The sequence below is a fragment of the Mesoplodon mirus genome (assembly GCF_964341445.2).
Source record: "Mesoplodon mirus genome assembly, chromosome: 19".
Lineage (NCBI taxonomy): Eukaryota > Metazoa > Chordata > Mammalia > Artiodactyla > Ziphiidae > Mesoplodon > Mesoplodon mirus.
Genome location: NC_138995.1, coordinates 13,868,779 through 13,882,089, shown reverse-complemented (window position 1 = coordinate 13,882,089; position 13,311 = coordinate 13,868,779). Strand labels below are relative to the sequence as shown.

Sequence of the window (13,311 nt, the reverse complement as noted above, 5' to 3'; positions counted from 1 at the left end):
TCAATGAGATAACACGTGTAAAGCATCCGCCACATTACCCAGCATGTAGCAAGTGCTCAGCAAGTGGTTACTTCTTTCCTGCCTTAATGGTAGAAGACCAGCCCTAGACCTTCATTTCAACATCTCAGGTATGTACCTCATCTGTATGCACACGCGTGTGTGGTGGAGGAATGCTTCAGAGACGTCTAACACTAGACGGTGAAAAGGCATGGAGAAAGCTGCACTTCAGTTGGGGCCTGAGTTGTGCACGAGGGAAGTACCCTCTGTAATTGGGTGTGTGCACTTTGCAGCTGACGTGCTTTAAGAAGATGGGCGGGAGGATCTGGTGTACAGTTGAGGGGGCCTGGGCTTTGTAGGTGCCAAGGTTCAGATCCTCTGTGACCTCAAGAAAGGGACATGGTTTCCCTGAGGCTCTGCTTCAAATCTAAATGATGAGATGATAATAACCACAGAAGGAGGTTGCTGTGAGGAATAACCACCCCCTGGAATACTTAGAGTGTGTTCGTGGGAAGTGGTCAGCTCCCCAGTCCTCATGCAGCCTAAGGTTGTCCCCAAGCTGCGTTACAGAGGCCGAGGGGCCCAGTGCGGGGCTGTGGTTTTGTTGCTGAGATGAGGCCCCAGGTTCTCCTTGGGTGAAAGACAGTTCCAAATGCGTCCTGGCCTGTCTGTGGCTCCTTCTCAGTCAGGGACAAGGTAGTCGGTGTGGCACTTTGTGAAGTTGAGAGCAGTGTAGAGAGCTTGGATCTGGCCAGCACTGGGCATTGTGCCTCCTGGGGAATGGGTGTTCCTGCCATCCTGCAACACCTCTGACTAGTTGAGAATGGAGGCTCTGAGCAATCTCTAGAGGATACTTCGTCAGCCAGAGTTTTTAGAGGAATGAAGCAAATCTCTTCTCTGGGACATAGAATAGCGATGCATGTGACCCTAATGTCAGCAAAGGGCACTGGGACTTGTGATCATAAGTTTCTGGGCCAAATATTAACTTCAGAACTAGTTGAGATCCCCCAGCTGTGGCTCACAACGTGGAGATGAAAGAGGAGACGGGGTGTTCTTTGAAGACACACTAGCCTGGAACTGGGGGCGCCCGGATTTCAAACTTCACTTCCTCTGCTTCCCTTTGTAATTGCTTTTTCTCTCTGCCTGTGCCCTGTGGAGAGACCAGGTCCTGCTGACGGGGGCTATTTGGGGCACCCCCAAGGGGTTGGTTCACCCCTAGGCAAACGCATGTCAAGTCACATCCTGGCATCGGCATCTGTCCCCAGCCACGCCCTGGGGACCTGGTCCTTCTCAGTGTGCGTTTGAGATCCTGGTAGTGGTGCCCTTTGTCCCTCCTAACTTGAATTGTAAACTAGGGGTCAGGCCCGTCCAAGTACAATTCTGATTTACCCAACAGGTTAGCTGTAGATGAGCAGGCCACCCCTTGTCACCAGTACGGCAGCGTGTGGGGCTTTGCCCGTGTTTCCCTACAGCTTGCCCTGCGGCCCCGCCCACCGGCACAGGTGGGTCCCTGGGCAGATGCTTACTGATTCCTCACTTACTGTGTGGGGAGCTCTAGACGCGGGGAGAGGGCTGGCGCTCAAGAGGCAGAGAATCGTGGCACCAGTCTGTCCTCAGGGACTCTGGCCTGGAGCTGTGGAGCTAGAAACATGAAACACGTGAGAAAGAACCCGTGACACTCGATGGTGCAGTGCTGGGCACAGACTGCAGGGTCGCCAAGTCCTTCAGCCTGCAGAGGAGGAGTGGTCCTTCCTGGGATGGTCAGGAAAAGCAGGGGGTTGGATGTGAACTGGACTTTGAAGGCTGGCTAGGATGTGGACGGGAGCGGGAGCTTCCCCATGGAGTGGAATGGACAGGAAGTGTCCAAGGAGCAGCATAGCAGGGCCCAGTAAGAAGCCCTTACTGGAGAGGAAAGTTGTGCTGGGCAGCTGAGCAGTGAGACTGCAGGGGTCAGCCGGCCCTGTCTTGATCACCCTGACTGTCAGGTAGAGAGCGTGGGCTCGGTTCGTGGGACAGGTCTTCCTGCTGTGGCCCCAGGGGTGACCCACAGGGCCAGGCCCAGTGCTCTAAGAACTGATGGTTTTGGTGAGAACATGTTCTCAGGGTTCCCCTCCACAGGCAACCACCATTGGTCATTGTCTCGCTCTCCTGGACACTGATAATATTCTTCCTCCAAGAGCAGATGGAGATTTGGGGTTCCAGGCCCTCGGGAACTGAATGGGCCATTGTATTTGTACTGACCTGGGGTGCCCTGAGTTGCGTCCTGGTAAGATTCGGGGTGGGGGGACCTTGCAGCTGGTGTAGAGCGAACGGGAATGTCGGGGGGTGCTGAACACAGATATACCCCTTGCCCATCTCCTCCCCCTTCAGGAGACCCTGTCACACTTGCCCGCTGTCACCCGACGTTAGTGCCCCATTCCTCGTGCTCTCCCACCGTTTGGTCTCTGTCAGCCTTTGCAGTCCTCAGAGTTCCCTAAACGCTGTTCAAATCCTACCACCCACCGCTGCTGATGACTCGTACCTTCCGTGGCTGCTCACGGCCACCAGAAGCAAAGGCCACTTCCTTTGCCAAGCACGTGAGTGGGCACAGCCTCTCTGGCCCTGTCACCCACGTCTCCTCCACCTGTGTGCTTTGTGCTGCCAGTCCAAGGGCCTCTGTCCTTCCTCTGAGCCTTGGTTCATGCTGTTCCCTCTGCCTGGGCTTCCTCACCCTGAATGAACACCTACTGATCCTTCAGAACCCCTTGCAAAAGCTGACCCTCATGAAGCCACACCTAACTCCCTCCCCACGAAAGCTGCCGGTTGTGCTCTTTCTCACCTGCCCCCTCCTCACCTTGCACTGTCCTCACCAGATTTTTTTTCTCTGTTTTGCATGAAAGTCCTTGAGGCCTCTCAGGAGAATTCTGGCAGAGAGCCCCTCAGGGGCAGGGAATGCGTCCCCTTTGCCGACTCTCAAGTGGGGAGGTGGGGAGGAGGGCCCTTTCCGGTGGCTCAGGGACCGTTTGTGACCTGAAACAAGGAGACAGGCGAGGAGGTGGTTCCCGGACGGGCTGTGCTGCTGACAGGGCTGGGTCTTCTTTGCTGCCCTGCTGGAGCCTCATGAATGAATGTCATTACGCCCACTCTCAGGGCTGCTCTAACACGGACGGAGCAGAAACACACACGGCCTGGCTTCCCCAGGGGCATCGCAGTCAGAGTCCCCGGGCAGGGAGGGGAGGCACAGCTGCTTGCAGCGGCTTTGGTGATCCCCACATCCTGGACTCCTCAAGAACAAGGGGACACAAGATCTAGGTCTCTGTGGAATTTAGGAAACAGGCGTGGAAAACTCAAGCCAGAAAAAAGTCATTCTAGGTTTTTCAGACTCTATCACCAATGCTGTGGGCAGTGTGAAGTGTCAAATCCAGTCTCTTAAGGATGATAAAAGAAAGTTTGCTGCTGCATTGGCCGGGAATCGAACCCGGGCCTCCCGCGTGGCAGGCGAGAATTCTACCACTGAACCACCAATGCTCCAGCTGTGAGCAGCTGTGTGAGCACCTCCCTTTAACCCCAGTCCCCTTATCTATACGCTGATTCACAGAATGGAAGGCCACATCAGCACAGCTGCAACGGCAGAGGCTTAGGCTCCAGAGCAGGAAAGACGGCAGGAGGAGGCTGTGTGTGCGTGTGTGTGTGTGTGCGTGTGCGGGTTATGTGTTTGCCTGAGAAGTTGATTTGCCTTCAGACGTCAGGACAGGAAGTAGAGCTCAAGTCGTTCCTTCTCAGTAGCAAAAAGCCCACTGAGACTCTGGGGACTTCCTCCTCTCTGAAGTGTGGGTCCTTCCGTCCCACGTTCACGTGGTGTGTTGAGCTGTTTTACAGCTCACAGGCTTCAGCACAGCTTCCTGCTGGAGACGGGCCAAGGCTGAGGGGGTGCAGCAGGAGTCCCCTTACGGGGTGAAGGGTCCCACAGCCAGGGGTGCCTCTGTGGAGAAGCCAGCTGCTGTTCATGCTCACGAAGCAGGGAAGTGTGCTCAGAGGTTCGCAGCACCCTTGGCTGCTGCAGGCCGGGCGTGATTGAGGAGCTGGATCCTGCAGCAGGATGTCTGGGGGAGCTTGCCAGGAAGAGGCCAAAAAGCAGCACTGCATTGGCCGGGAATCGAACCCGGGCCTCCCGCGTGGCAGGCGAGAATTCTACCACTGAACCACCAATGCTCTGGCTGTTCTCTGGCCCACCTGCAGGGCTTTTCTCAAGAGGCTGTGTCTGTCATAATAGTCAGAGAGCTCTGAAACATCACTGGGCCTCGTCTGGCTGGTTTGTCCTGTTCGAGAAAACAACAGGTTTGTGTAGAGCCATCCTTGCTGCGCCTTATTACACTGCTTAGGGAGGGGGCACTTATGGAACTGGCTTCCTCCTGAGGCCTTTGGTTCATCCACAGCCCTCAGCCCCCTGGGGTGGGCTTGGTGGAATCACACCCTATAAAGATCAAAGCAAGAGACCCCTCACAGACCATCTGCACAGCCCCTTCCTGGAATCCCTGTTTCTGCTCCCACATCCGCCAGCTCAGGAGTCAGGCCTGTTTGATTCACCTGTGGCCACAGTCCCAGGCACGGAATAGATGCCCCCTACGACTTGCGGGATTGAATCTTTATCAAGCCATGTAATCCCCATTGAACAGCCTTTTTACAGGAGTGGTCACAGCCTCACAGGACATCACATTTATTTAAACAGCGCTAATTACTAGCTGGTTCCTGACACTGAGCTGGAACCACACAAACTAATTAATACCTTTTGGACTTGACTGTCCTTAAAATTCTTTGAGCCAGCTTGAGACCCCCATTTATGCCGTAGGTGAGCCGTATACCCGCTGTGATGGCCACAGAGCAATTAGGCAATGAGTCCAGGCAGCTACTCTGACAAGTCTGTGATCTCTAGGCCTCCCTCGTCACACCTTCAGCTGCTACTCGGGTCCTAGTCCCTCCCAGCTGATGATGGGACCGTCTCCCCCTTCCCATCCATCTCAGGGCTTCTTAAAACACCCTTTCACCATCTCTTCAAAACCCGTAAACAGCTTCCCCGTTACCCGTGACGTGAGATCCCTTCTCCTGAATCTGAGCTGCCAGGCCAGCTCATCCAGTTGATTGCCTGCTGTTCTCTGGACCCCAGGCACATTTGGCTATTTTTCTCTCCTTGCCTTTGCCCACACATTTCCTCCTGCCCAGAACACCTGCTTCCTTCTCTCAGGGTCCCTGCCTCCTCCGAGGTGCAGCTCAGTTCGCACTCCTGGGAAGATGTCCCTGACCCCCAGGCCGCAGCTCCCAAGTGGTTGTCTGGGCCCCTAACGCCACCATTTGCCCACATGAGGCTTCTCACCGCAGAGACGCTGTGAGCCTCTGCAGGGCAGAGTGTCCACGTCCACTGGGCTCTGAAAGGAGACCCTGGTGCCTGACGGAGCTGGGCCTCCCTGTGCTCACCTCCACTCGGGCGGGGCCTGCCTTGGGAGCATCCCCCCAGGGCGACCACAGGCGCTGCCTCCCTCAGACCCCCTCTCCCTGCTAGCATCAGCCCCCAGGTGGGCACCTTGCAGGCGTCTCTACCCTTCCTGCCCTCTCCCCTCTCCCTGCTGCTTCCCACTGCCTCAGCCGTATTTCAGGTCCCCTTCCTGACCCTGATAGCTGCGGTGTTCTCCCTGGGAGATGTTTCAGTCTCCCTCTATCAAACCAGGCCACCCCCACCCAGGGCAGCCTCTCTGGTCAAAACGTAGACATAAATATGTCACCCCCTTGCTGGAAACCTTTCACCGGCGCGTCTTTTCCTTTAACTGTCCCCAGCCACCACTTCCCCACACCGGACTCCTCACCCTCCCTAAATACACCGTGTCTTTCCGGGGGCCCCGCCTGTAGCCAGGCTCTTCCCTGTGCCTGAGGTTCCCTGCCTTCCTTTCTTTATCTGGAAAAGGCCTGTTAATGGTACTAAGATCTGACTCAGATGGCGCCTCCCCGTCAGCCCAGGGAGGGTTCTTCTGTGGTGTTGCTTGTGTCATGTTGCTACACATACTTGTTTGTTTGTGGATCCCCAGAAACAATGACACAGACACAGAGGACCACTTGGGTGCATGAACTGCTTGCAACACTGAGCAAGTACTGAATGAAGATGGTGGATCACTACAGTTTTGGGGCCCCAGCAGGACATTCACTTGCATTCTCTCAGATTCCCAGAAGTGAGATTGCTCACTGTTCTTCATTCCGTCGTAGACAAAGGGAAACGGAGACCCAGAAAAGGGAAAGGACCGTGACCCAGCCAACGCCTCCCAGTCAGCAGCAGAACTGGGAAAGCCCTGCCCCGAGACGCCTGACTCCCAATTCCTCTTTCTAAACAGGTCATCTCCCTCCCTCACCCCAGCCCCGGGCCCCAGAGCCGGCAGCAGCAGGAGCAGCCTGATCCCGCTGGTCCTGCAGCCCCTCTCTGCTCCCTCTCCAGGCTGGTTCGGGAGTTCGTGGCCCAGAACAACACCGTGCAGATCAGGCATGTGATCCAGACGCTGTCTCAGGAGTTTGCCCTGTCCCAGCACCCGCACAGCCGGAAAGGGGGCCTCATCGGCCTGGCCGCCTGCTCCATCGCGCTGGGCAAGGTGAGCCCTTCTCCTGGAGGGACGTACAGACCAGCCAGGGCCTTGACCCTGACCCCCGAGCCCCAGCAGGGTGTTGCAGACTTGTGCTTTCTTTATTGCCATTCTCTCCACATCTCAGACCGCAAGGCTGGCTCTGTGGCCTTGCACCCTGGGTCCTGGGCGTGGCCCCTATCCCGGGAGGCTGACTTGCAAAGGGTCTTTTAGCCCAGCCCTCACTCGAGGGCCTGAGCACCTCCAAGGGAGCCGAGGGCTGGGTCCCCGAGGTCTGACCCATTCTGAGCTGCTTCTGCTCCTGCCCCATCGCAGGACTCGGGGCTCTACCTGAAGGAGTTGATTGAGCCGGTGCTGACCTGCTTCAATGATGCTGACAGCAGGCTGCGCTACTACGCGTGTGAGGCCCTCTACAACATCGTCAAGGTGGCCCGAGGCGCTGTGCTGCCCCACTTCAACGTGCTCTTTGACGGGCTGAGTAAGGTGACCGCTCCTCACTCGACTGGGCTGAGCTCGCCCGACACACCTGACTTGACCTTTCGGGACCTTGAGTGCTGGCCTCCCTTTTCCCAGATGCAATGGGAGCAGATAAGCACATGCTGCCAGGGGTGCTTGTTGTCTGTTCAATCTAATGATACGTTTTTTAGATGGGCTTGTAAATATTTATGTTTGTTTTTCCCCCACACTTCTATTAATCTATCTTTAGTGCATTTTACAAAAGCATCAGTCCACCACAAATTGGAGGGGAAAAAAAACAGTCATCTGAGAGCACTGACCTCCCTTATAGAAGGTGAAGGTGGTGATTCCATAGTACAGACTGCATTTCCCCTGCAAGGAGAGCGTAGCCCATAAGCTCTAGAAAAAGCTCTGCTTAGAAAGGCTTTGGGTTCCCTGATAGCTCATCAGCACCTCTCTCCTCGTCATGGAGTTCTCCTCCCTGAAGTCGTTTCTAGAGGATCAGCCTCACAGCTGATCCGTCCCCTCCTCCAGGAGTGGAGAGAGGACCCAGCATTGTAAGATTGGAAAGCCCTGAGGAAGGCCAACAGGAAGCAACCACCTGACTGGTGGCAGCGGGTCCCGGTGGTCCCTGAGCAGAACGGGGGTCTGCCACATGTCGGTGGCATTGCCAAGTTCCGCTTTACCCCCTTGCCTCCCCTGCCTGTCTTCCATCTGTGCACTGAAAGAGGTGCCCATGCATGTTCAGGCTGCCCCAAGGCCTTTGCTGTTGGACTTCAGTGGATTCCTTGTCTTATATATTGACAGTGACCCTCTCTCCACCTCTGTCTCTCTCTTAGTTGGCTGCTGACCCAGACCCCAATGTGAAGAGTGGCTCTGAGCTCCTAGACCGCCTCTTAAAGGTACTTGTACTTGGTCCCCACTCTTATTTTTAGCATCTGTTTCCTCCATCTGTCTGTACAGCTTATAAATTCTATCATTGGGATGCTCTTTGTAATTAAAAAAAATTTTTTTTCATTTATATACAGTTAATGGAATAGTATACAGCTCTATGATGAGAGTACAGAGTTATGTCTACAACAGGATCAAAATACAGAACCATTCTGTCACCCTAATGTCCCCTCATGCTGACCCCACCCCGCCCCCAGTGACAGGGGCAGTTTATGCTCAGCTCACCAGGGCATTCGATCCAGACCACAGAGATGCAGGGTTTTGCCTTTTGATTAGTTCTCTCGACCCTGATTCCTGCTTTCAGTGCATCCTTTTTGCTGGTCCTTCGGCCTGTGTGAGGAGGGATGCTCCGGGGGCCTCTCCTGCCTGACTCAGGCTCCATCATCTTCCACTGTGTCCACCTGACCCCTGGAGCCAGCCCGGGCCAGGGATTCAGCCAGGTCAGGCAGCCCCACCCCCAGCAGGCGGCTCTCATGCCTTTGACCCACAGGACATCGTGACGGAGAGCAACAAGTTCGACCTGGTGGGCTTCATCCCCTTGTTGCGGGAGAGGATTTATTCCAACAACCAGTACGCCCGGCAGTTCATCATCTCCTGGGTAAGGTCCGGCCCCGCGACACTCCTTCTCCAGCCGTAAGGAGCCTCTAGTTGAGTGAGGTCTGCTCTCTGGCTCACCTGGGCACTTCCTGTGACTGCGGGGATGCCTCATTGTTATCCCTCTAGGAGCCAGTGACACCAGATAATCCGAACACACATTTATTCAGCTCTGCCCCCAAAGCCCATCACGTTTGCCTCTGAAGAGGATGTGGTTCCTTCCTTGTCTCCGGAAACACCCAGATTTACCTTTGAAGCCAGCTGTGCTCCTCCAGCTGTCACACCTCTTCTAGCCTTGCCCACCTTTCCCATGGGTTCCCTCCCGCACCCCCTGCCCCGTCCCCGGGCATCTGAACTGCCCTGGGGTTAACTTGCCGTTCCCCTGCCCATTGAACAGAAACAACAGCTACTAGCACCCCCTCCCCCATGGGACACCCGCAGTGCCCTGAAAAGATGCCTCGGCAGGGCCCCTTCTCGCTGGCCAGTCCGGAGGATGGGCGAGGAGATGCAGGTTCTCTGGCTGGTGACTTTTCCTGATGGTTTCCTCCCCTGGGGCAGATCCTGGTTCTGGAGTCCGTGCCAGACATTAACCTGCTGGATTATTTGCCGGAGATCCTGGATGGACTCTTCCAGATCCTGGGCGACAACGGCAAAGAGATTCGGAAAATGTGAGTGGAGGAGGGGAGGGGCTGCAGGGGCCCCTTGGTGTGTACGCGTACCCCACACCCAACAGTCAGGCGGCGGCGGGAGAACACGAAATTCACCGTCCTCTTCCTGGCTCGTGTGCTTCCTGCTTTGAGGAGCTAGGAGATCATCCACCCCCAGCCTCTGAAAAATGTCCATCTGACAAGCGTGTCCCACAGAGCACAGCAGAAATGGCACTGGTGGAGGCTCCTCTGGCTCTGGCTGCATGAGCTCTCTCCTTTCTCCTTTGCTCATTGGTAGGTGTGAGGTGGTCCTTGGAGAATTCTTGAAGGAAATTAAAAAGAACCCCTCCAGTGTTAAGTTTGCTGAGATGGCCAACATCCTGGTGATCCACTGCCAGACCACGGGTGAGTGTGTAAAGGCCCCAAGGCCACCACCACCTCCTCAGAAGCACCTTTCTGTCTCCCCATCTCAGAGAGGGTCCTCGTGGGAGTGTGAATCAGTGTGACAGTGGGTCCTGGAGCGGTGGGTCCTTGTGAGAGAGATTCTGATTCTGTCAACGTGGAGGCCCTTTCACTTGGTCTGACCCTAGAGGGGAGTCAGATCTGGAGGCCTTTTTGCTGGCAGGCTTGGCATTAGCACTGTGAATTGAAACGCTTGGAGATTAGGATCGTGTATCTCTTTACTTCTACTGAGTATCAAACCACCACAAAATGCAGTTACTTCACATAGCAGTCCCTTGCTATTGTCCTGAGTCTTCAGATCAGCTGGGTGGCCCTGCTCCCCTGGGCCAGGTTCGGCTGGGCTCAATCATGTGCCTACAGTCAACTGGAGGGTCAGCTGAGGTGTCACTCTTGGTCAGTGGTGTCACTTATGTCTGGCTGTTGCCAGCTGTCACCTGTGGCAACAGGAACAGTCGGTCCAGGTGTCTCATCATCCAGTGGGCTAGCCCAGGTGCATTCACATGGCATCAGTGGATTCTGAGAGACATGATAGACATGAGCAAGGCCTCTAGGGCCTAGGCTTGAACCAGGCACACCATCATTTCTACCACCTTCTCTTGGACAAAATAGCAGGGCCAGCCCAGATACCAGGATGGGGGAAGTAAACTCCAGCTCTTGATGAGAGAAGCTACAGAGCCCCATTACGGGGGAGTGGACACAGGAGGGATAGAGAATTGTGGTTACTCTTACAGTCTGTCGCAGGATTATAATTCCATGTCACCCTGGTACCTGTGTGTTCCTTTGGAAGGAAAAAGCAAGGGCGAGAGTATTGGTGAGGCTCGAAGCTGTGCCAGCCCTCGGGTGCTCTCCAGTTCTCCAGTCCCATCTGTGGGCATGGTCAGTGGGAGGGGCACTCTGGCTGCTCATGCTGACCCCCTGGAACCCACCAATTCCGCTTCCAGATGACCTGATCCAGCTGACAGCCATGTGCTGGATGCGGGAGTTCATCCAGCTGGCTGGCCGGGTGATGCTGCCCTACTCTTCTGGGATCCTGACCGCTGTCTTGCCCTGCCTGGCCTATGATGACCGCAAGAAGAGTATCCTTCACTCTGGAGAGAGGAAACAAGAGCAGCCCCAAAGGGGGCCATAAAGTTGCAGGACCCTGGAGTGGGGGATGGGGGCTCCCTTAGGATCCGTCATACCTCCACATTTCCCCAGGCATCAAAGCAGCAAGAGGTGGAGCTAAACGTGGACAGGGAGAGCCAGGGCAGGACTAGGGACGTGGCGCTAATGCCGCCATCCCCAAAGCTCACCTGGTTACTTACAGATCTGGAGGGCCTCTCGCGGGTCCCGAGGTGCCAAGTCTCTGAGCTCACACTGCTGCGCATTGGGTGGAAGAAATCCTGTTGATGAGAGGTCCACCAGGAAGAGCCCCTGTGAGGAGACATAGGAGCGTCTTGCGGGGACCCCAGCATGGCAGGGAGAATAGGGGCTCAGGTCAGCCTACCTGTCTGCCCACTAACATACCCCTGGGTCAGGCTGCTCCCTACATCAGTGGACTCAGGCATCAAGGAGGTGGCCAACGTGTGCAACCAGAGCCTCATGAAGCTGGTCACCCCCGAGGACGACGAGCCCGACGAGCCCAAGCCAGTGGTTCAGAAGCAGGCAGAGCCCAACCCTGATGACTCCTTGGCAAAGCAGGAGGGAACAGCCAGCGGTAAGTGGTCTCTGCCTCCTGCCCCTCACCTCCCAGGGAGGGCCACGGGGACCCAGAGGTTGTAGAACCTGACCTGGGGCCTCAGTCAGCCAGCCAGGGCTGCTTTCCATAGCTTAACTCCTAATTCTAATAACAGCCCAGTGAGGTGGGAACTGCTGTTATCTTCATTCTACAGATGGGCGCAGGGAAGATAAGTACCAGCACCTGGATCTGGCAGTCTGGCAGCTTGGAACCCTGGCAGTCTGCCTCCAGAACCCATAGCTCTTAACCCTTTCTGCCGCAAAGAGCATTAATGCTTTCTTTACTCTCTTCTGGGTTCAGCTATAGTCGATGTAGAAAGGTTTGGAGTGTGGCAGGAGTACCGTCTGCAGGGTTCACTTGAGTCTGGGCGGTAGACATCCATCCAGTGACTCGGAAGCTGGCTGCCTTTCCTGTGCCAGTCATTCTCGGGGTGGGAGGGTTAAGGAAGCTCCAGCTGTGGTTTATTTGGTCCTTGGGAATTCTGCTCTCCTTCAAACTCCTTTAACATTAATGTCTTGTTTATCCTTAACGTGAAGAAAACCACTTTTATGCCGATTGGAGTCTGGAGTTTGACTCTCCAAATGTTTTCTAGAACTCCAGACTTTTCTAATTTCTTGGGCCTCTGTCGTCACTGAGAGGTCACCAGTCAGCTCTGGGGTGATGTTCTCCTTTCCAGAGTCAGCCAAAGAGTAAATTGATGCAGAAACTACTCCAATCTTTAAGGCTAACAAACTGAGACCTGGAACCTGCCCCCCAGAAGCCAAAAGAATTTCTAAAGCCTTTTCCCCTGTTGCCTTTCATCGGAGCAGAATGTCAGGCATGTGTGCCCCATGGGCCTCCTCCCATGGATTTGGCCGGCAGAATGGAGCAGCATTCCATGCTGGACCATCTGAGGTGTCAGGTTACAGCCGTGGCAGTGCCACTGTGAGCCAGAGCAGCAAAACAGCTGCGGGCAGAGCAGCATTCAGCTGAAGCATTGGTGGTTCAGTGGTAGAATTCTCGCCTGCCACGCGGGAGGCCCGGGTTCGATTCCCGGCCAATGCAGCTCACGTAACCTTTTATTTGGACAGTTTCCCTAAGCATTCCTAAAAACAGCTCCAGGCTCAGGAGAATCTTTTCCTAAATTAGGATACATTCAGGCAGCTTGCTTTCAGGTTTTACTGCCTCATAAACAGCACTTCACCCGATGCAGAGCTCGCTTTATAGTAGTTGCCAGAGATGGCCGCAGCTAACTCTGGGGCTCCACATCCACTCCAGACGCGCTCAGCTTGTAACCACCACTTTACGAAGGTACCAGCAGTCCGAGAGAGTCAGGATTTAGTTCCTCAGTCCACGGGTTCATCCAGCCCTCCTGCTTACTCTCACTCTGACCCTGCTCCACTCTTCTAGCCTGGCAAAGGCAGGACCCTCCTGTCTGGTTTCCCTCCTCTAGTGCCCCTGTCCCCGACTCAGCCTGCGTCGTGTGTCCCACTGCACACCTCCGGGCAAGCCCCACAGTGAGGCCCGTCAGCCAGGCCCTCTGCATGTGAGCACACGCACACACACGCTTGCACATGCACATGCTTCTCCCTCTCCCCTCACCACGAGGCTTCAGGCAGGGCAGGCCCTTGTTCATGTCACACTGCTCCCAGCCCCCTCCACTTGCTCTGGCTCCCCCTTTGCCCTGCCGCTTGGGGGGTCCACAGTGCAGTGTCCTTTCTCCGATTCTGAGTTCCTAGGCGCTTGATGCATCCTCCCAGTTCCCCTCCATGACGTTCCCTGATTGCCTCAGGTGTCACAAACTGGAGTCCACAGTCAGAACTGCCCGCCTGTGCATCCTGGCCCTGCTGACTTCATATCTGTTGCCCTTGGACAAGCCACTTGGCCTTTCTATGCCTCGGATTCCTTA

At 55.4% G+C, this 13,311-nt stretch overlaps 1 protein-coding gene across 2 annotated transcripts in view; it reads left to right on the top strand.

Annotated features, from left to right (window-relative positions):
• Positions 1–13,311, top strand: part of LOC309794484 (protein VAC14 homolog) — a 94,454-nt gene that overhangs the window by 2,777 nt on the left and 78,366 nt on the right. The window contains exons 2-9 of one of the 2 annotated variants that reach the window (XM_082606031.1): positions 6,455–6,605; positions 6,912–7,079; positions 7,892–7,954; positions 8,494–8,601; positions 9,156–9,265; positions 9,543–9,649; positions 10,648–10,782; positions 11,250–11,402. In XM_082606031.1, coding sequence (XP_082462157.1) covers positions 6,455–6,605; positions 6,912–7,079; positions 7,892–7,954; positions 8,494–8,601; positions 9,156–9,265; positions 9,543–9,649; positions 10,648–10,782; positions 11,250–11,402 — 995 coding nt within the window. The remainder of the gene's footprint in view (positions 1–6,454; positions 6,606–6,911; positions 7,080–7,891; positions 7,955–8,493; positions 8,602–9,155; positions 9,266–9,542; positions 9,650–10,647; positions 10,783–11,249; positions 11,403–13,311) is intronic. The other variant, XM_082606032.1, reaches the window with a different exon arrangement.